This window comes from Heptranchias perlo, chromosome 20, assembly GCF_035084215.1.
Source record: "Heptranchias perlo isolate sHepPer1 chromosome 20, sHepPer1.hap1, whole genome shotgun sequence".
Classification (NCBI taxonomy): Eukaryota; Metazoa; Chordata; class Chondrichthyes; order Hexanchiformes; family Hexanchidae; genus Heptranchias; species Heptranchias perlo.
In genome coordinates this window covers 44,118,085-44,140,181 of record NC_090344.1, presented here as the reverse complement: position 1 = coordinate 44,140,181, position 22,097 = coordinate 44,118,085, and the positions used below count along the sequence as shown (strand labels likewise).

The 22,097-nt window shown below is 46.8% G+C and overlaps 1 protein-coding gene across 38 annotated transcripts in view; it reads right to left on the bottom strand.

Annotated features, from left to right (window-relative positions):
• The window catches only part of LOC137335779 (calcium/calmodulin-dependent protein kinase type II subunit beta), a 233,461-nt gene that overhangs the window by 143,373 nt on the left and 67,991 nt on the right, over positions 1-22,097 (bottom strand). For all 38 annotated transcript variants that reach the window (XM_068001138.1, XM_068001148.1, XM_068001155.1 and 35 more), the window contains exon 3: positions 18,261-18,320. In XM_068001138.1, coding sequence (XP_067857239.1) covers positions 18,261-18,320 — 60 coding nt within the window. The remainder of the gene's footprint in view (positions 1-18,260; positions 18,321-22,097) is intronic.

The window sequence follows — 22,097 nt, the reverse complement described above, 5'->3', positions numbered from 1 at the left end:
CAGGTGGCAGAGTTGTGGGTGTGACGGAGTTTGGATGAGGTGCAGCACAGCCGACACAGCGTGTCTGTAGAAATGGCAAACAAACAATGAACGGCGTCACCCAAATAGTCGGTCTGTCTGATCTCTCGGAACTGGACAGCAGCCCGATTTGAATCAGTGGAAATTCAGAACAACTGGCTCGAGAGTGAACGATGAACCCAACCCAAGCGCGATGAACGAGAAGGGAGTCTCACTGCATCCATCTGCACAGCAATATATCTTGTGCTACTTGGTATTCTGCCAAGACCTAAGAATGTATCTAACTGCTTGTGCAAGTCAATTTAGTTGTGTTAGGTTTTTTTTTAAAAAGGTGAACCTTTAGAAAACAGGTCTCTGTAAACACCAAATAAAAGTCCAAATACTGACCCGTACTTCTCGTTAACCATTTTCTTTCGGTGCCTAAATCTAACCCAGAACATCGGGGAACGGGGATCAAATGGCACCAGAGTGCCTGTCCCATCTTGCTCACACATTTCTCAGGACCTCGTATCTAAGTGGTGCTGGCAGGAAATCTTCACAACAGAACTGCTCCTTAGTAGTGTATGGTGGTTGGACGAGGGGGAGGGGTGGATTGTGGTCAAACAGGTGGGAGAATTTACCTGCAAAAATGAGTATTAAATATGCTTTGAGAGGGAAATCGGTCACAAAAAATATCTGTGAATAAGGCAGCCTCCAAGAACTCAGCTTCACTGCAGCAACTCGCCAAGGCTCCTTCGACAGCACCTCCCAGACCCGTTGTACCTCCTGGGAGGACATGGGCAGCAGGCACATGGGAACAACACCACCTGCACGTTCCCCTCCAAGTCACACACCTGCCCGACTTGGAAATCTATCGCCGTTCCTTCATCGTCGCTGGGTCAAAATCCTGGAACTCCCTTCCTAACAGCACTGTGGGAGAACCTTCACCACATGGACTGCAGCGGTTCAAGAAGGCGGCTCACCACCACCTTCTCAAGGGCAATTAGGGATGGGCAATAAATGCCGGCCTCGCCAGCGATGCTCACATCCCATGAACGAATTCAAAAAAAGCTGTCTGCCCCTCAGGGATGTCTCAGCTGGTTTTCCCAGGGAGCAGCTGAGCCTTACGTACTCCCAAGGTTCCGATCAGTGCCATCTGTTGGCCCCTGGCCGGGGCGGGGCAGCACATTAGCCCTCAGCACGTCCGTTCCTGCTCAACGTCCAGTTCTCGCTGCTGAAATGCAAGCGTGCGGGCTTTGGGCGAGAACAGGATTTGGGTGGTCTGTGATGCTGCCCTCACGGAGAGTGTGGAGTCCAGAACATCTCCAGCTGCGCTTTGACTTACCAGGGAATTCAGAGTAACAAGTGACTGGGGAAGGGGCAGGGGGAAGAACGGGAACAGAAAAACAGTGATAGAGCAGAGGAAAGAAAGTTAAATTCATTTTTTTTTATCCCCCCTGCTTCTGACATTGACTTCCGACCAGCAAGCTTAAGTCTACTTAATCATCTCATTCAATGCCTCCGAAAACAAAAGATATATTCATCACAAGAAACAGGCAGTGTGCTGTCACAAGGAAATGTCACATCGCCACTGTTGGAACAATTATATTTCATTGATTTGATTTGTGCCTCGCGAAATAACTGAGCCGCCATTGTAAAGTTCAAGCAGGGATTGCACAGAATGCATAAAATAGCCCGCCATTTTTGTGCAAAAATGCAACTCCCTGATCTGCCATCTGCACAAACAGCTAGAGATTGATGTAACAATCGTTCCACAAAGTTAACACTTAGCAGCACGTGGAGGGAATGACAGAAAGGTTACAGCACGGAAAGAGGCCATTCAGCCCATCGAGTACACGCCGGCTCTATGCATGAGCAATCCAGCCAGTCCCACTCCCCCACCCTATCCCCTTAGCCCTGCAATTTTTTTCCTTTCAAGCACTTATCCAGTTCCCTTTTGAAGGCCATGATTGAATCTGCCTCCACCACCCCATCTTCAGGTTATCTGTCGTATTTTCACTGCACCAGAAGCAATTTGAATGACCTACTTCTGGATAGCCTGTTTGCCAAGAGACAATCGTCAGACAAGCAGTGCAAAGAAAGGGAGAATAAAAAGTAGGACCCAGTGCTCACATGGTGAGTTCTCAACCGTGGTATGGCCACAAGGAAAGGGCAGAGGAGTGAGGGCTTTCCCAGTTGGTGGGGACAGGGAAGATGACAAGATAGCAACCGGGAGATGCAGACATCCTTGCCGTTGTGTGGAGGTCCAAGAGAAGTGAAGGGCCTGGTTAAAGCCTTCAAAAGGAAAACAAACCATCAAAGTTTGCTGCACAGAAGGCAGCCATGTGACCCATAATAACGCCATTTGCTAAACTAATCCAGCAAGTCACTGACAACCTGGGGAGCAATATAGACCTGGCAATATATCGCAGATTTAAAATCTTTCAACACGATCACCATTAATTGAGAATTGCCTTCAGTAACTTAGTCTGGATATAGAATCATAGAAGTTTACAACATGGAAACAGGCCCTTCGGCCCAACATGTCCATGTCGCCCAGTTTATACCACTAAGCTAGTCCCAATTGCCTGCACTTGGCCCATATCCCTCTATACCCATCTTACCCATGTAACTGTCCAAATGCTTTTTAAAAGACAAAATTGTACCCGCCTCTACTACTGCCTCTGGCAGCTCGTTCCAGACACTCACCACCCTTTGAGTGAAAAAATTGCCCCTCTGGACCCTTTTGTATCTCTCCCCTCTCACCTTAAATCTATGTCCCCTCGTTATAGACTCCCCTACCTTTGGGAAAAGATTTTGACTATCTACCTTATCTATGCCCCTCATTATTTTATAGACTTCTATAAGATCACCCCTTAACCTCCTACTCTCCAGGGAAAAAAGTCCCAGTCTATCCAACCTCTCCCTATAAGTCAAACCATCAAGTCCCGGTAGCATCCTAGTAAATCTTTTCTGCACTCTTTCTAGTTTAATAATATCCTTTCTATAATAGGGTGACCAGAACTGTACACAGTATTCCAAGTGTGGCCTAACTAATGTCTTGTACAACTTCAACAAGACATCCCAACTCCTGTATTCAATGTTCTGACCAATGAAACCAAGCATGCTGAATGCCTTCTTCACCACCCTATCCACCTGTGACTCCACTTTCAAGGAGCTATGAACCTGTACTCCTAGATCTCTTTGTTCTATAACTCTCCCCAACGCCCTACCATTAACGGAGTAGGTCCTGGCCCGATTCTACCAAAATGCATCACCTCACATTTATCGAAATTAAACTCCATCTGCCATTCATCGGCCCACTGGCCCAATTTAATCAAGATCCCATTGCAATCCTAGATAACCTTCTTCACTGTCCACAATGCCACCAATCTTGGTGTCATCTGCAAACTTACTAACCATGCCTCCTAAATTCTCATCCAAATCATTAATATAAATAACAAATAACAGCGGACCCAGCACCGATCCCTGAGGCACACCGCTGGTCACAGGCCTCCAGTTTGAAAAACAACCCTCTACAACCACCCTCTGTCTTCTGTCGTCAATCCAATTTTGTATCCAATTGGCTACCTCACCTTGGATCCTGTGAGATTTAACCTTATGTAACAACCTACCATGCGGTACCTTGTCAAAGGCTTTGCTAAAGTCCATGTAGACCACGTCTACTGCACAGCCCTCATCTATCTTCTTGGTTACCCCTTCAAAAAACTCAATCAAATTCGTGAGACATGAATTTCCACTCACAAAACCATGCTGACTGTTCCTGCCTCTCCAAATGCCTGTAGATCCTGTCCCTCAGAATACCCTCTAACAACTTACCCACTACAGATGTCAGGCTCACCGGTCTGTAGTTCCCAGGCTTTTCCCTGCCGCCCTTCTTAAACAAAGGCACAACATTTGCTACCCTCCAATCTTCAGGCACCTCACCTGTATTTGAAACTTGATAAAAACTTGTATCAGTTTTTAATTGGGAAATGATTTTTAACAGAAACAATGCAAAATACAAGGGCTGGGCAACAGTTAGAAAGACATCAGGTTTCAGCTTGGATCAGTTGGCAATAGCCTCTCTCAGCTCTTGAGTCAGGATGTTGTGGGTTCAAATCCCAGTCCAGGACTTGAACTCATCTGATAATGAAGGCTGACCCTTCAATGCAGTACAGAGGGACTGTTGCGTCGTCCATCGAATGTGATGTGAAACAAAGGCGCACTTTGCCTGTGTAACTGGTTGAGGTGGGTCTCGTGAGATAACGTGGCACTATTTCAAGGAAAAACATGCGTTTCTCCTGAGCCAACATTCCTCCCTCATGGCAGGTAAATAGGAAAAGTGAATGTGACAGATCTTCCAGCTGATGATACAAGAGATGTGTAATCATTGATGACTAATTGAAGAGTCCCAAAATATGGCAAGATTACAGGTGAAAAAAGATCCCATTAGCCAAAAAATGAAAGTATTTGATTTTGAAAAATGCAAATCACTAAAAAAAAGTCAGACAAAATGACAGAACACCCCTCTCAATTGTCGGGCTCACCCCACTGGGTTACTAAGGCAACTGAAAGCTCTGGCTTCTAAAACTTAACAGCTTTCACTCAGTTGCCATGGAATTGGCACCTTTCAGCTGGTCCAATGAAGCACAATCCATTGAGGCACTTAGCTGATTCCTGTCAAGCCATTACTGCACAATAAAACCTGCCATGTCCGACACTCTCTCATTCACTGCTGCTTTATTCATGGTCAAATTAATCAGCACACTCGGTATTGCTACCCCATTGTTGAATTCCAACACAAAGAACTATCTGGAAAGACTGAACAGGCTGAGGTTCTTTTCTTCAGAAAAGAAAAGGCTGAGGGGCGACCCAAATAGAGGTCTCTAAAATTATGAAGGGGTTTGATAGGGTCGATGTAGAGATGATGTTTCTACTTGTGGGGAGTCCAAAACCAGAGGTCATAAATATACGATAGTCACTCTAATCATTCCAATCGGAAATTCAGGAGAAACTTCTTTACCCAGAGAGTGGTGAGAATGTGGAACTCGCTACCACACTCGCTAGTTGTGGTGAATAGCAGAGATGCAGTTAAAGGGAAGCTCGATAAGGACATGAGGGAGAAAGGAATAGAAGGATATGTTGATTGGGTGAGATGAAGTAGGGTGGGAGGAGGCTCTTGTGGAGCATAAACACTGGGATAGACCAGTTGGGTCGAATGACCTGTTTCTGTGTTGTATATTCTATGTAATTGGTACTTCAGCCTGGCCTGTGTAGGAGCTTCAGTCCAACATGATTCTGTTTTGGTACCCGTCAGGTCAACAGCTAATTAGGATGTGGAGATGCCGGTGATGGACTGGGGTTGACAATTGTAAACAATTTTACAACACCAAGTTATAGTCCAACAATTTTATTTTAAAATCCACAAGCTTTCACCTGAGGAAGGAAGAAGCCTCCGAAAGCTTGTGGATTTTAAAATAAAATTGTTGGACTATAACTTGGTGTTGTAAAATTGTTTACAACAGCTAATTAGAAATTTATCAGAGTCACCGGGCCTTGTTACTGCTGGTGGGCACCATTGGTACTACTGATATCCAGCAGTCCTCGAGTACTGTAGGACTTACACAAGGACTAAATGTTTCACTGATTTGTTTTGGTGACATCTGCAGTACATCCCAAAGCATTTGACGGCCAATGAATTACTTTTAGATTGCAGTCGCTGTTGTTTTATAGGCAAATGCAAAGTATCATGAAAAACAACAACTTGCAATTATGTAGCGGCTTTAATGTAGTAAAACATCCCAAATCGCTTCACAGGAGTGATTATCAAACAAAATTTGACACTGAGCCACATGAAGAGGTATTAGGACTGGTGACCAAAAGCTTGATCAAAGAAGTAGGTTTTAAGGAACGTCTTAAAGGAGAGAGAGAGAGCTGGAGAGGTTTAGGGAGGGAATTCCAGAGCTTAGGACCTAGGCAGCTGAAGGCACGGCCGCCAATGGTGGAGCGATTAAAATGGGGGATGCGCAAGAGGCCAGAACTGGAGGAGCGCAGAGATCTCGGAGGGTTGTACGGCTGGAGGAGGTTACAGAGATAGAGAGGGGCGAGGCAACGGAGGGATTTGAAAACAAGGATGAGAATTTTAATTTACTATAATTCCTGTTCAGTAGTTCAGGGTCCTGATCGTGTGACACCCTCTTCAATTAAAGAAAAACAAGTCAACACCATTTAAAGCGTGAACCCTATTCATTTTGCTTCAGCGTGAGTAATAATTACCTCGTACTGAATAAAGTTTACACCTCAGGACGTCGTGACAGGAGGGTAAACACTTGGGGAGGTAAGGGGTGTTTCACTGCTCAGTCACAACACCGCCTGCTCTGTTATCTGAAGCCGATTCAAGCATACCATCCTGCAAAGCTCCCCACCAGGAAATAATTCCACCCAACAACCTCCTGCTCTTAATTATGCGAGCCATCCGTCACCGACAACACATAACAATGCCAAAGACTTAGGTTTTTAAAGGAGCGTCTTAAAGGAGGAGAGAGAGGTGGAGAGATTTACGGAGGGAATTCTAGAGCTTAGGGCCTAGGCAGCTGAAGGCACGGCCGTCAATGGTGGGATCATGGAAATTGGGGATGGACAAGAGGCCAGAATTGGAGGTGCGCAGAGATCTCGGACGGTTGTAGGTCTGGAGGAGGTCACAGAGATAGGGAGGGGCAAGGCCATGGAGGGATTTGAATCCGAAGATGGGAATTTTAAAATCGAGGCTTTGCCGGACCGAGAGCCCATGTAGGTCAGCGAGCACAGGGGTGATGGGCGAATGGGACTGAGATAAATGACCAGTTAAACATTTTTTTTTGATGGGATAAATTTTGGCCAGGACACTGGGAAAGTGCCGTAGGATCATTCACTTCTCCCCGGGAAGGGCGGACGGGGTAGTTTCTCGATCTCCGATCGCTCTATTCCTCCGCACAGGAACTAAAATGATAACAATGACAAGGAATTGCAATGATGAAGGATTTACTGATGACGTGAAGCCATTCCAACAATCGAAGTCAGGTGAGGAAGAACATGACAATGTTCCTGTTGCAACTCAATGGTTTGTTTGTACAGGGGTGGGGGAACGGGACAACCCTGCCAATATTGACACCGCCAGGGAACCCTTACAAATACTTACAGACTCCAGGAACCACTTATCCTAATCCCAAAGGACAATGTTTGCTATCCAAAGGAACCCAGTCCCGTCATTGCAGAACACAGCTTTCTTGGTATACAGGAACTGAACGTTAACAAGTAGAGGAAAATGCTGAAATTTGCTGATGGGCGAATAGAAATCTTATGACTTTGCAGATGCCCTGAGGTCCGATTATCGCATTTTGAAAATCTAAGACGTGGCATTTCACTTTCGAGCTGTTGTCACAGCACCGCAAACCGCCTTCGGTAGTGCTGAACAGCACAGGATAAATCCCTCACACTCAGAGGCAGGGCTGGCTCCCCGAAAAAGGATCTTCGGCGTTCGCACGGAAGCTGGGGGGGCGTCGATAGGACAGCGCCATGGAAACCCTCTCAGGGGCGCTGGGGAAATATCACCCGTTCCCACGTGGCCAAGTCCGCCTCCTGCTCACATTTACAGGTGCAGAGTGAGCAGGAAATTCAGCTCACCGCACACTCGCCAACCACTGTGGCACTTCAAAATTCAACACCACCGTGAATTTACATGAATCTTAGGGGAGTACTGTGAGAAAGGAACACCGCTTCCGGACATTTCTCCCGTCACTGAGGGCCTGTCTCGTACTGAGGTTACGATAAAGGGATCCACAAGCCAAGCTGAATGAAGTGCCAACTTAGAGTAGGCCCAAGCATGACTTGCACCATCTGATTTTACAATTACTGACACTGTAATACTGCTCACTTGTTAAATGAGGTGTTTAATTACCCGATAAAGATCTTCAAAACGTATCCTCGATTACACATTAACCAATAGTTGTGTTGATACTACACTCCCAGATTCAGGCAACCCAAGAGACAAAGTCGCGTTTGCACAGTCCCAAACTCCGCCAAATTTACTGGAAAATTGCTTTCTTCCTGAGCACAATTCACACAACTGAAAAATCACAAGTCCTCAAACACATCCAGTGCTGAAGGTGCAGAGAATCATCAGGGAGCAAACTAAGGTCTCAAGAGCCAACTGTCGGAGGTGCCATCTTTCAGATGAGGACAGTAAACCGAGGCCCCGTCTGTCCTCTCGAGTGGACATACAAGATCCCACGGCTCTATCTCAATGAAGAGCAGGGAAGTTCTCCCTGGTGTCTTGGCCAATATTTATCCCTCAACCAACATCACTAAAAGCAGATGGAGTATTTCTGAAATGTAATCACTGTTGTGATGTGAGGAAACGCTGCAGCCAATTTGCGTACAGCAAGGACCCACAAACAGCTATGAAATAATGACCAGATAATCTGTTTTGGTGATGTTGGTCGAGGGATAAAGACAGCACCTCAGACAGTGCAGCGCTCCCACAGTACTCCACCGGAGTGTCACCCTGGATTATGTGCTCAAGTCTCTGGAGTGGGATTTAAACCCACGACCCTCTGACTCAGAGGCGAGAATGCTCCCCCACTGAGCCACGGCTAACACCTGGAATTAATGATCAGTGAAGCGTATAGATTTATTAACAGGTACCGGTCTCGTGAATAAATAATTATTTATAACTGACAGCGGCATAACAATCTCCTCCACAGAGTTCCCTCTCTTATTACTGTTGCTTTTCCCAGTGTGGTGCTGGTGGTACTCGTGTGCTGCAGGGGATGTTTTAATCAAGAATTGGCAATCTTCTCTTAAAAGGACGATTATCTGGAAAGTTTGCTGTGTTCACGTGCAGTGCCCAGTAACACTGGCCAGGTTCAGTATTTGGACTTTCAGTTACAGAATGAAATGGGGCTGCTCTGTTCATTCTGCTGCACTGTAGCCGAGTTGTTGTTCAACTATTTCATCCTTCAAACCCACCGCTACCCCCCACCCCCAAAACTGTTCCTGGGCCGGACAAGCCAGAGAAATAAAAGAGGGGCCAAAATGCAGCATGATATTATCGGGACAGGAGTAGGCCATTCAGCCCCTCGAGCCTGCTCCGCCATTCAATTGTGGTTGATCTGTACCTCCACTCATTTATCTGCCTTTGCTCCATATCCCTTGATATCCTCACCTCACAAACATCTGTGGATCTCAGTCTTGAAAATTTCCTAAGTGTGTGCAAGACTCAGCATTTACCTTGTCTCATTATTACCTTGCCTTGCACCATCATCCTTTTAGTCCTTTAATCACTCCTGCCCTCTGCCTTTTGTTCTTTCCCTGCTTCCCTTGTCCGTGGCTCTGCACTTGCTTAAATGCTGTTCGTCTCTCAACACCTTCCAGTTCCGAAAGAAGGTCATCGACCTGAAACGTTAGCTCTGTTTCTCTCTCCACAATTGCTGCCTGACCTGATAAGCGTTTCCAGCATTTTCTTCATTTATTTCAGCGTTTACCTTACCCCTGCACGACACTGCAACAGCACAGTATCCGCTGCTTACAGTGCTGCTTTTGAGTTCTCCACTTGCTGGCCTGTACGGATTTCCTCCCGCAACTAGAAAAGGTTTGGCAACCAGACAATAAAAGTTTCAAGTCACGACTTCAGACAGCTGCTTGCCGGATTTAGGGGAGGGAGGGGAAGAGTGCTTTCCACAGCATCGAGAACCAAGGCTACCACAGCATCGCTTCTTTCTAAATGTGATATTTGAGATAATTATCTGCCGCTAAACTAGGTGCAACAGGCACTGCAATTAACACTTCTGGCGGACTCCAACGTACACTCCCGTCCCCTGGTTTTGATTGCATGCTAATTAAAAACCGTGCACCGAATCGCAAGACTTGACTTGGACAGCTATCACTTTGCACTTTCAATTGATCGAACAGTGGGGCTAATTATCGACTCTTCCTATTCCAAATTGCTTATATACAACACTTCCTTTTGTGGGGGACAGGGGGTGGGAGGAAGAGACGATAGCATCTATTTGTTATTTTTTTATATCAAAATTGATGAGGGAACACAATTTTGAAATTGGAGATTTCTGGTCAGGGTCACACACCAGTCTCCTGAAGCAAAGGCAAGATTATAAAAACAAAAATTAAAAACCACCTTCATTTAGAGATTTCCCACAAATGCATCTCCCCGCCACCCCCCCACCCACCCCCACTTCATGCCTCACTCAAGTAAAGGAATGGAACGGTCCCCACTATCCTAGACTGGATCGCGGCTCCTGATTAACAGTTCCATCTTTCGACTTCACCTTCAATCCTGTCCAAGTTGTCAAAGGGGGACTGGAGCCTTTTCCTTTTCCACACTGTTCCAAATCATCATCTTTGGGGGTGATGGGGCAGGGGACGGGTGGAGGGAGGGGGGCTTTTGGCGGGGGAGGGAGGGGGGCTTTTGTGGGGGGAGGACAGGGCGCTTTTGCGGGGGGAGTGAGGGGGGCTTTTGGCAGGGGGTGGAAAGGGGGCTTTTGTGGGGAGGAAAGGGGGCTTTTGGAGGGGGGAAGGGAGTGGACTTTGGTGGGGGAGGGAGGGGGCTTGTGGGGCCGGAGGGGGGGGTGGAGTTGTGCTGTGCTCTCTCGCTCTGATACCATTTCAGGGTATTGGACTCACTGTTAATAATCAAAATATGGCGGACTGGCGATATGCCCCCACTTCTTTTTTCTCCCCATCAACGTGAGCAGAATTTTTTTTTATTCATTCATGGGATGTGGGCGTCGCTGGCGAGGCCGGCATTTATTGCCCATCCGTAATTGCCCTCGAGAAGGTGGTGGTGAGCCGCCTTCTTGAACCGCTGCAGTCCGTGTGGTGAAGGTTCTCCCACAGTGCTGTTAGGAAGGGAGTTCCAGGATTTTGACCCAGCGACGATGAAGGAACGGCGATATATTTCCAAGTCGGGATGGTGTGTGACTTGGAGGGGAACGTGCAGGTGGTGTTGTTCCCATGCGCCTGCAGCTCTTGTCCTTCTAGGTGGTAGAGGTCGCGGGTTTGTGAGGTGCTGTCGAAGAAGCCTTGGCGAGTTGCTGCAGTGCATCCTGTGGATGGTACACACTACAGCCACTGTGCGCCGGTGGTGAAGGGAGTGAATGTTTAGGGTGGTGGATGGGGTGCCAATCAAGCGGGCTACTTTGTCCTGGATGGTGTTGAGCTTCTTGAGTGTTGTTGGAGCTGCACTCATCCAAGCAAGTGGAGAGTATTCCATCACACTCCTGATTTGTGCCTTGTAGATGGTGGAAAGGCTTTGGGGAGTCAGGAGGCGAGTCACTCGCCGCAGAATACCCAGCCTCTGACCTGCTCTTGTAGCCACGGTATTTATATGGCTGGTCCAGTTAAGTTTCTGGTCAATGGTGACCCCCAGGATGTTGATGGTGGGGGATTCGGCGATGGTAATGCCGTTGAACGTCAAGGGGAGGTGGTTAGACTCTCTCTTGTTGTAGATGGTCATTGCCTGGCATTTGTCTGGTGCGAATGTTACTTGCCACTTATGAGCCCAAGCCTGGATGTTGTCCAGGTCTTGCTGCATGCGGGCTCGGACTGCTTCATTATCTGAGGGGTTGCGAATGGAACTGAACACTGTGCAATTATCAAACATCCCCATTTCTGGCCTTCTGATGGAGGGAAGGTCATTGATGAAGCAGCTGAAGATGGTTGGGCCTAGGACACTGCCCTGAGGAACTGCTGCAGCAATGTCCTGGGGCTGAGATGATTGGCCTCCAACAACCACTACCATCTTCTAGGTGCTAGGTATGACTCCAGCCACTGGAGAGTTTTCCCCCTGATTCCCATTGACTTCAATTTTCCTTGGTGCCACATTCGGTCAAATGCTGCCTTGATGTCAAGGGCAGTCACTCTCACCTCACCTCTGGAATTCAGCTCTTTTGTCCATGTTTGGACCAAGGCTGTAATGAGGTCTGGAGCCGAGTGGTCCTGGCCGAACCCAAACTGAGCATCGGTGAGCAGGTTATTAGTGAGTAAGTGCCGCTTGATAGCACTGTCGATGACACCTTCCATCACTTTGCTGATGATTGAGAGTAGGCTGATGGGGCGGTAATTGGCCTGATTGGATTTGTCCTGCTTTTTGTGGACAGGACATACCTGGGCAATTTTCCACATTGTCGGGTAGATACCAGTGTTGTAGCTGTACTGGAACAGCTTGGCTAGAGGCGCGGCTAGTTCTGGAGCACAAGTCTTCAGCACTACAGCCGGGGTGTTGTCGGGGCCCATAGCCTTTGCTGTATCCAGTGCACTCAGCTGTTTCTTGATATCACGTGGAGTGAATCGAATTGGCTGAAGACTGGGGATAGCGGGAGGAGGCAGAGATGGATCATCCACTCGGCACTTCTGGCTGAAGATGGTTGCAAATGCCTTGTCTTTTGCATTCACGTACTGGACTCCGCCATCATTGAGGATGGGGATGTTTACAGAGCCTCCTCCTCCAGTTAGTTGTTTAATTGTCCACCACCATTGACGACTGGATGTGGCAGGACTGCAGAGCTTTGATCTGATCCGTTGGTTGTCGAATTGCTTAGTTCTGTCCATAGCATGTTGCTTCCGCTGTTTTGCATGCATGTAGTCCTGAGTTGCAGCTTCACCAGGTTGGCACCTCATTTTTAGGTACGCCTGGTGCTGCTCCTGGTATGCTCTTCTACACTCCTCATTGAACCAGGGTTGACCCCCTGGCTTGTTGGTAATGGTAGAGTGAGGAATATGCCGGGCTCTGAAGTTTGCAGATTGTGCTGGAATACAATTCTGCTGCTGCTGATGGCCCACAGCACCTCATGGATGCCCAGTTTTGAGCTGCTGGATCTGTTCTGAATCTCTCCCATTTAGCAGGGTGGAAGTGCCACACAACACGTTGGATGGCGTCCTCAGTGCGAAGGTAAATTGGTGAGGACGAGGTCAAGTAAGTTTTTCCCTCGTGTTGGCTCGCTCACCACCTGCCGCAGGCCCAGTCTGGCCAGCTCGGTCAGTAGTGGTGCTACCGAGCCACTCTTGGTGATGGACATTGAAGTCCCCGACCTGGAGTACATTCTGTGCCCTTGCTACCCTCAGCGCTTCTTCCAAGTGGTGCTCAACATGGAGGAGGACTGATTCATCAGCTGAGGGAGGGCGGTAGGTGGTAATCAGCAGGAGGTTTCTTTGCCCATCTTTGACCTGATGCCATGAGATTTCATGGGGCCCAGAGTCAATGTTGAGGACTCCCAGTGCCACTCCCTCCTGACTGTATATCACTGTACCGCCACCTCTGGTTGATCTACCTGCCGGTGGGACAGGACATACCCAGGGATGGTGATGGAAGAGTCTGGGACATTGGCTGAAAGATATGATTCGGTGAGTATGGCTATGTCAGGCTGTTGCTTGACTAGTCTGTGGGACAGCTCTCCCAATTTTGGCACAAATCCCCAGATGTTAGTGAGGAGGACTTTGTAGGGTCGACTGGGCTTGGTTTGCCTTTGTCGTGTCCAGTGCCTAGTGGTCCGATGCCGGGTGGTCCTTCCGGTTTTATTCTTATTTTGACTTTTTTTAGCGAGATTGTACAACTGAGTGGCTTGCTCGGCCATTAAGAATCAACCACATTGCTGTGGGTCTGGAGTCACATATAGGCCAGACCGGGTAAGGATGGGAGGTTTCCTTCCCTAAAGGGCATGAGTGAACCAGATGGGTTTTTGTAACAATCCGGTAGTTTCATGGCCACCATTACTAATACCAGTTTTTTTTAATTCCAGATTTTTTATTTAATTGAATTTAAATTCCCCAGCTGCTGTGGTGGGATTTGAACTCATGACTCTGGATTATTAGTCCAGGTCTCTGGATTACTAGTCCAGTGACATAACCACTATGCTACCGCACGCACTTCACCACCCAGAGTCTGAATCAAGCACTCTCAAGCCTGGCCACGCCAAAAAGAAAAATGCTCTTTTTATTCTGCCCGAACAACATGCCTAAATCTCAGAAGATGACAAGCCCCTTGTACCAGTGTGAATTTCCCCCTTTTCCCACACCATCTGTCTCTGTGATTTCTCTGCAGGAGACTTGCAAACAAGGACCAAGGACCAATCTCCCTGCCAGACACAGGAGGCTCCCAAACCAGCAGTCTGGGCTGCATACCATTTGGGTCCTCGAGGTGAAAGGACACAGTGCTGACTCACTGTGCCACTCAGTGCTCTTATCACAATGATTCTGTTACCTCTTTTGCCTCTCGTCTCCTCCAGGGTATACACGTCCTGTTGAGAAATCACTTCCCTCCCCCCACTCTCCCCCACCCCTCACTGGTACGCAAGCTGAGGTTTACTGACTGACAAGGCAGCAACAGGAAGAAAGCCAGACACAATTCACGTCGAAAATACCGAAGAAATAAGTCAAAGGTTCCCACTGACCGATTTTACCAGATGGGAAGTGTCCCTTTAAAAGTAAAGGGAGTTCAAAGAAAATCTCAACTTACATTCCCGTGCAAGAAGCAACAGGACCATGTCGGCGTTGAAAAAAGAGACATAATATTTTGGGTCTTGGTTGAAAGATTAAGCAACGTGTTTATGGTTTGTTCTAAAAGGTGAATGTCACACGCCCGGGAAGGTTCTTCCACAGATTAAACTCTTTTTCAGTTCTATTTGTACCGCATGAACGGACTGAATAATGACCAGTTAGTCGCAAGAAATTTCTGAAATTGTCACTTTTTTCACTGCCAAAGTCTTGGTGAGACATCACACGGTCGATGCAGGTGCACATCCTGTGATGAGTGTCTCGCAAGCCATATGGTGCCTGTCACTGCTTTCTATCTGTAATCACTTTGGGTTTTCTTCCTCAAGTAATTATTTAATCTTTGTTGCGATGCTTCTTTAGGGAAAAAAAAACAACTTTGCTGACTCATTCCTGCTGCTCCATGCTCCAACCATACTGGACTCACTAACCACAGGACTCCATCACAAAGCATGAGACACGAGAGTGAATGGGGGTAAAATCAACTTGTGCAATGGGTCTCAGGAAAGAATGAGTTAGAGTGGGGTATTAGCGCTCCCACTATTTATATATTTTTTTAAATATATAAATAAGACTGGCACTGCAGCTTTTATAGGTGTCAGTGTGAGGAAACCCTGAGTGCAGTGGTTCACAAGACTACAAGATGGCCCTTCAGCCCATCTAATCCCAGAACACCAATCCGACCATCATCTCACTTGGTGAATCTGAAGTCACGCTGGAATCGCAGAGTTAACGGAAATTCCAATGACGGAAAACATTTTAAAACACAGTTGCCTCCATTATATCTCATTTCAGTTTGTCACTCCCCAAGGACAAACCGTTATTTTGACAACCATTTTCTTAATACTCCAAAATATTATTGGCTGTTTTTTCTTCCTCCAAAATAATAGCACAAGATAACTTTTCCACAATAAAAGTAAATTGAAATGTTAAGAATGAACTTCTTCATTCCTATTCATTTCAGAGTGCGCAAGCCAATTTGGATTAAGATGAGAAACCTTTAAACTGTCAAATTCCGCTGATAGATCTGACATGTTATTAATCAGCCCGAGTGTGAAATTAGAGCCGAATCGTGTAAGGACAGCTCTGGTGGGTTTTGTGTTTTGTTCCTTCAAGAACTGTGTGGGCGAGTGCTGTCAGCAGCACAGAGAGCGGCTATGGAGGCTTCGAGCGTGGGCTGTTTAAATACCACTGCTCCAGTATTAACTGTTCCAAAACATCAGGAACCCTTTCACACCTATAATGAGCAATCTCACAAACATGACCAATGGGTCTACAACATCCTCCAACACAGTAGATACAACTTTATTTACAAAACACAAATTAAATAATCCATTTGTTCAATGGTGATCCTCTGGGAATTAATTTGGTCACTGAATCTCATTTCTTTTCCCATTCATGTGTCTGTATTGAGTTGAGACACTCACTGTGCCACGGTTGAGACACTCACTGTCCCACGGTTGAGCACGATGGCAGCTACCCAGATTGGAAGCCTCTGTCCTACAACTGGTTTCAGTGACCCTTGGCCAGAGGTCCTGTTCCAAATTACTATCCACTGATCCATACTGGGAAAATGCAGGATCAAGGGTGGGCCTGTGATGCTCCCACGTTTGTCAAGCCTGCTGATGTCCATTGCCTCTGCTCAGACAAGAATAGCCACTTGGGTACAGTACTAGTCCAACATCGGTGGTACATAACCCACCCTCCCCCCACCCCCACAACACCCCAGCAAAAGTCGGAGGAAGAAAACTTATGAGAAATAAGATAATCCCAGGCTAATTTTTCCAATTCCTGACGTAAAGGCTCTGAGACCAATCGCAAGACTCCTGTTCCCAATCCATGCGTGATTGGGTAACTTAACCTAGATTAGGGTCTGACCCGGGAAGCTCTGATCTCCATTGCCCACGACTACACTGTCAGCTACATTGTCCCACTAAGGCACCAAAGGACATGGGAGAAGCCTCAGTTTGTTCTTGGTGAGGTCACCGGTGTAGAGGAGAACGCTCAAAGATTGTGACGTGAAATCAAAATGGACACCAACCACACCATTACAGGTCAACACTCAGCTGAGCCATCAAAGAGAAAGCACAAAGCATTCATGTTAAATTGATCACGGTGAACTGGGGCTGAGCTGTTAATGGGTAAACCAACTCGACAAACAGTGGGAAGTATGCAAAGGAGTTTGGGTGCAATACAAAACCAGTACATACCCCTAAAAGGCAAAAGCTCCACTCAGGAGTGAGATTAGAAAACATTTCTACACACAAAGGGTTGTAGAAGTTTGGAACTCTTCCGCAAACGGCAATTGATGCTAGTTCAATTGCTAAATTTAAATCTGAGATAGATAGCTTTTTGGCAACCAAAGGTATTAAGGGATATGGGCCAAAGGCAGGGATATGGAATTAGATCACAGATCAGCCATGATCTTATCAAATGGCGGAGCAGGCTCGAGGGGCTGAATGGCCTACTCCTGTTCCTATATTCCAATGTTGTGCAGTTAAACAACCATGGGCAACAAATGAAGTGAGAGACAGCATTAAAACAAAGAAAAGTGGAAATCCAGCAGACTGGGAGAGCTGTAAAAAGCAACAAAGAGATATAAAGAAAGTAATAAGTCTAAAACGAGAGTGTGGAAAAGAAATTGCAAGGGATAGCCAAGCTAGTGGTAAAAAGTTTTTATAAAACTGTAATTTCTATCATTCTATGAAAACTCTCCTTTATTGAGTCTGAGCCCAGGGAGTGGTATAGAAATGTTGGTGCTGAGCTGAGTTTAGGACGATGTGCCCTGTGAGAAGTGCCCCAAACACTGAGCCCGCTGCTCTGAGTGCGAGATCTCGGTTTGGTTCAGGTCTGTGCCGGTTTTGATGTGTAAAGCCAAGTACAGATCCGTTCGGTCTGAAGCTCCCAGTTCAGAGTTGTCACCTTCACATGGAACCCGAGTCCAAAGCAGAGTCCAGGGGATAAGATGGGGCCTGTTAAAAGTGGTATCAACTGGGGAAACTGACCGCACTTTGTGCGGCGCAGGGGAATTCTAGTTGTAGTTTCAGGGTGAACGTCAGCGGATCATAGGATTACTACCAATTACAGGTAGGATGTCGTGGCGTTAAACCCATTTCTACTTTTTACATATGGATTATCAGTGAGGAGTTGTTTTATGTCGGTAGTGACCGGAATCTGAGTGTTACCAGTGTTACTATTAGTTTTCAGTGCAATTTCAGTGAGTTACCATTAGTTACTGGTGGAATCTTCTTCCTGTTCTCAGAACTTCTCACACAACATGTGCAGGCACGAGCAAAGATACTCAACGACAGGGGACCCGATCGTTGGAAGATAAATGCAGTGACATTTGCCGGCGTCACACGGTCAGACCTCCAGGAATGTCTCCAGGGTTGGAAACCCTAACTTCAACTGACCTGCACTCCATTTTTCGCTCTTCCCCACATTATGTTGCAGCGAGGCACATTTTTTTGCACAGTGCATCAACACTCTCTGCACAGTCACAATATGTTTCAGATCTACGTTCTTGCATTAAGGCGGTCAGAAATCTCCCCCCACTTCGTTTTTTTGCACCTTGTTGCTTAGGCAAAGGTTTCTCGACGAGAAGCTAACCAGAGCCATTACACAGAGCCACCTGCCCCGGGTCGCAATCGCAGATTCTCTCGTCTATTTTTGAAACATTTCACTGCGATCGGATTACAAGCTCCTGGCTCGCTACTCACCGATGTTGGAGTGCTTCAGCAGCCGACAGATTCGAGCTTCCCTCTCCAACTTCTGGTGATCTGTGAAGAGAACAGGAAAATAAATCAACGGCTGTGCAGGGGTCTCCCTCGGCAACACCTCAATAAATTGACCGCAAATTGGTTCGGTTTCCAAGGAGCAAGAAACGGTTTGAGACGACGGAAAACAAAGGTTATTTTGTCTGATCAAAGAAATATCCAGGCTGAAGCAGCAGAGCTAAAAAGGAAAAACTGCAAACATAAATATACGAAACAAAAAGATAAAACGCACGCCATCATCCAAGAAAGGATGGGTTGACTCTATGGGTTGAGATCTTACGCTGGGACTAGTTTGCGTTCTGATCAAGGGTCTCCATTCCTAACAGTAACCGGGCATTGCTCTTTACAGATCACTATGAGCCCACTGTGCATTTCCAACATTTTCTCTTTTCACCAAAGTTCAAGTGCCAGGTTCTCGCAGCTGAAATGGAGTGTGGGGGGGGGGGGGGGGGGAAAGAGAGAGAACCGGACTTTTCCTTAAGTTTCCACAATTGAATCTCGGGAGATTCCGACCAACCCTCCCCAACCCCCGCGTGCTCCTGAAATCAGGAGAACTTCTGACAGGGATTGCGGATGATATTCCCAAGAAACTGTCTTTGGAAAAGGTCACTGAGCTCCATGAGTGAGCAGGTGGAAGCTAAAGCAGCCCCTGTGTTCATGTTGTCTGTACTGCTGTTGGCTCAGTTCCCTCTCGATGCCCGGGCCTCTGGGTAAATGTTTTCCTTTGTGTGGGTTCATGCATGTTCGGTGGTGTTTATGTGTGTGTGTGTGTGTGTGTGTGTGTGTATTCTCGTCGGTATATGTGGGTGTGCGCGCATTTGTGTGCGTCCGCATGTGTGTTCGTGTGTATATTCATGTGTTCACGTACGTGTTCAGTCTCATTGAAACGTATAACATTCTTAGAGGGCTTGACAGGGTTAATGCTGAGAGGCTGTTTCCCCTCTGGAGAGTCTGGAACTAGAGGGCATAGTCGCAGGATAAGGGGTCGGCCATTTAGAACGGAGATAAGGAAAAAGTTTCTTCACTCAGAGGGTTGTGAATCTTTGGAATTCTCTACCCAGAGGGCTGTGGATGCTGAGTCGTTGAGTATATTCAAACCTGAGATCGATAGATCTTTGGACGCTAGGGGAATCAAGGGATATGGGGATCGGGCAGGAAAGTGGAGTTGAGGTCGAAGATCAGCCATTATCTTATTAAATGGCGGAGCAGGCTCGAGAGGCCGTGTGGTCGACTCCTGCTCCTATTTATTATGTTTGTGTGTGTGTGTGTGTGCGCTCATACGCTTGTTTGAGAGCGAGTGCATTCATGTGCGTGTCTGTTCGTGTTTGTGTACACGTTTGTGTGTGCATGCGAGAGAAGACTATGACCCTGCACTTAAAAAAAAATCTCCCTTCCAAATGCAAACCTCTTCTGCTCTCGCCCTTCTTCCTTTGGTTAAATCCAGTGCACATCACACACACAAACAAAAACTCCCGCCATCACCAGCAAAGACAAGCATCACATCAAGCGCAACCGAATTCAATCAAAGATTAGCTTTATGCAAAGTTGGTATCACAACAAATAAATTTTGAAAATAAATGAGGTCACCAACACAAAGAAACGCTGCATAATTCAGTGTCCGTTCTCTTCACAATTCAGAACAATGGGAGAGAAAAAAGAGAGACCCCTTGACTGATGAAAATAAAATCTCCTCTCAACTGAAGAGGCCTCTGATCGAAAAGGAAGAGGATTATGTCAGTAACTGCGATCAAAAGGACCTGTGCCGTCAAGTGAACGTGAGCAATTGAGACTTTCAGACCAATTCTCAGGGGTTCGCTGGGTGAACTGGAGGATGGAGTGTGAATCCCTCTGGTGTGTGGTACCCCAATAGGTCAGTGGGACCATGTAGCAGACAGGTGGCAGGGTTGGGCCTTTGGATCGGTCGCACCGTGGAGCACCAACACAACACAGTTACTTGTTGGAAAGAAAAGAAAGAACTTGCATTCACATCGCACTTTGTACATCCTCAGGACACCCCACAGCGTGAACACAGCCAATGAATTGCTTTTAAGTGCAGTCACTGTTGTAATGTCGGCATAACACGACAGCCGAGGCCCCGTTACAGGAATGGAGAGGTTGGGGAGCGGTTATAAGGCTGGAGGAGGTTACAGAGGTAGGGGAGCCTTGAGCACATAATTGAGGCTGACACTTCATTGCTGTACTGAGGGAGTGCTGCAATGTCGGAGGTGCCATCTTTCAGATGAGACATTAAACCGAGGCTCCGACTGCCCTGTTCGGTAGATCGAAGAGATCCAATGGCATTATTCAAAGAAGTGCAAGGAGTTCTCTCAGAGTCCTGACAAACAAACTGCCTTCAGTCAATGCCACTAAAACAGATTAACTGACCATATATATCACTGCTGTTTGTGGGACCTTGCTATGTACAAATTGGCTCTGTGTTCACCTACATAACAACACTTCAAAGGTGATTCATTGGCTGCGAAATGCTTTTGGACATCCTGAGTTCTTCCTTTAATATCAGTTTTAAATTTTATTTTGATTTCAAATTTATGATCTCTGGTCCTGCTTTCCTGACTCTGAGCTAAGGTCTGAGCCTCAAGAGGGTGCTGTGAGATTCCTTCTTTTCACTCGTTTACAAGTAGTCTGGTGATGGACGGCTCTTATTTAAAACACAGGATTTCACAACGTCAAAGAACCCTGCGTCATAACAATCAATTCTGCAACAAACATTTAAAATAAAACGCAAATGATTTCCACATTAAGTATTCAGGGTACTTTTCCCCCCCGCCTTGGGTCTACATCACTGAAGCTCATGATGGTCAGAAGTCAAACCTTCCCAAAACACCTCACTGCATTCTCTTTATAAAGCGCCCCATAGGATTTTAAAAATATGCACTGAAATGGCGTCAGCTGCCCATGCTTTTAGTGATTTGCATGATCCATGGTTGAGAGAGATCAGCTGATGAATGGGACTCTCTGCTTCATGCCAGCAAGCACTCAGAACCACTACAGCCTGATGTGTCCTGCATTAAAGATTCCTAAGGGAGTCTTATTCCAGCTTGTACCCTGAATCCTTTTTGAAAAAACCAAAGCATCCAGACTCAGCCGGTGGATCTCGACTCCAGGTTAACCGAGTGGCTCTTTCGTCGTTGGTCTTGGTGCAGAAGTAACTCAGAGTTTGAAAGTTCATGAGTCACTCGGCTGCACTTCTAAATCAAAATTGGGAAAGCAAAGCCACCATCTGGTCCCGCCTTCCTGGCAGAGTTTGCATGAATTACTTTTGGATGAGACGTTAAACCGAGGTCCCATCTGCCCTCTCAGCTGGCTGTAAAAGGCCCCATGGCACTATTCCGAAGAAGAGCTGGGGATTTCTCCCCAGTGTCCTGGTCAACATTAATCCCTCAACCAACATCTCTAAAACAGATTATCTGGCCCTTCACCTCATTTCTGTTGGTGGGATCTTGCTGTGCGTAAATTGAGCTGCCATGTTTCTTTACATAACAACAGTGACTGTTGACTTCAAAAGTACTTAATTGACTGTGGACCGCTCATAAAGGTTGTGAAAGGTATTATTTAAATGCAAGTTTTTTTTTACTTCTCCAGCTCTGGGGCATGTCTGATTCATGCTGAAGGCAGGCTCTGAGTTGCTTTCAGTACTCAACTCTTGAGGTGATACATCATGCGGGTGTTGGTCGGCTATTCAATCATGGGGTGGATGGGCAAGGGGCAAGACTAATCCTGTCCTCATTCAGAGTCCATTCATGCTCATTTCCCAGCGGG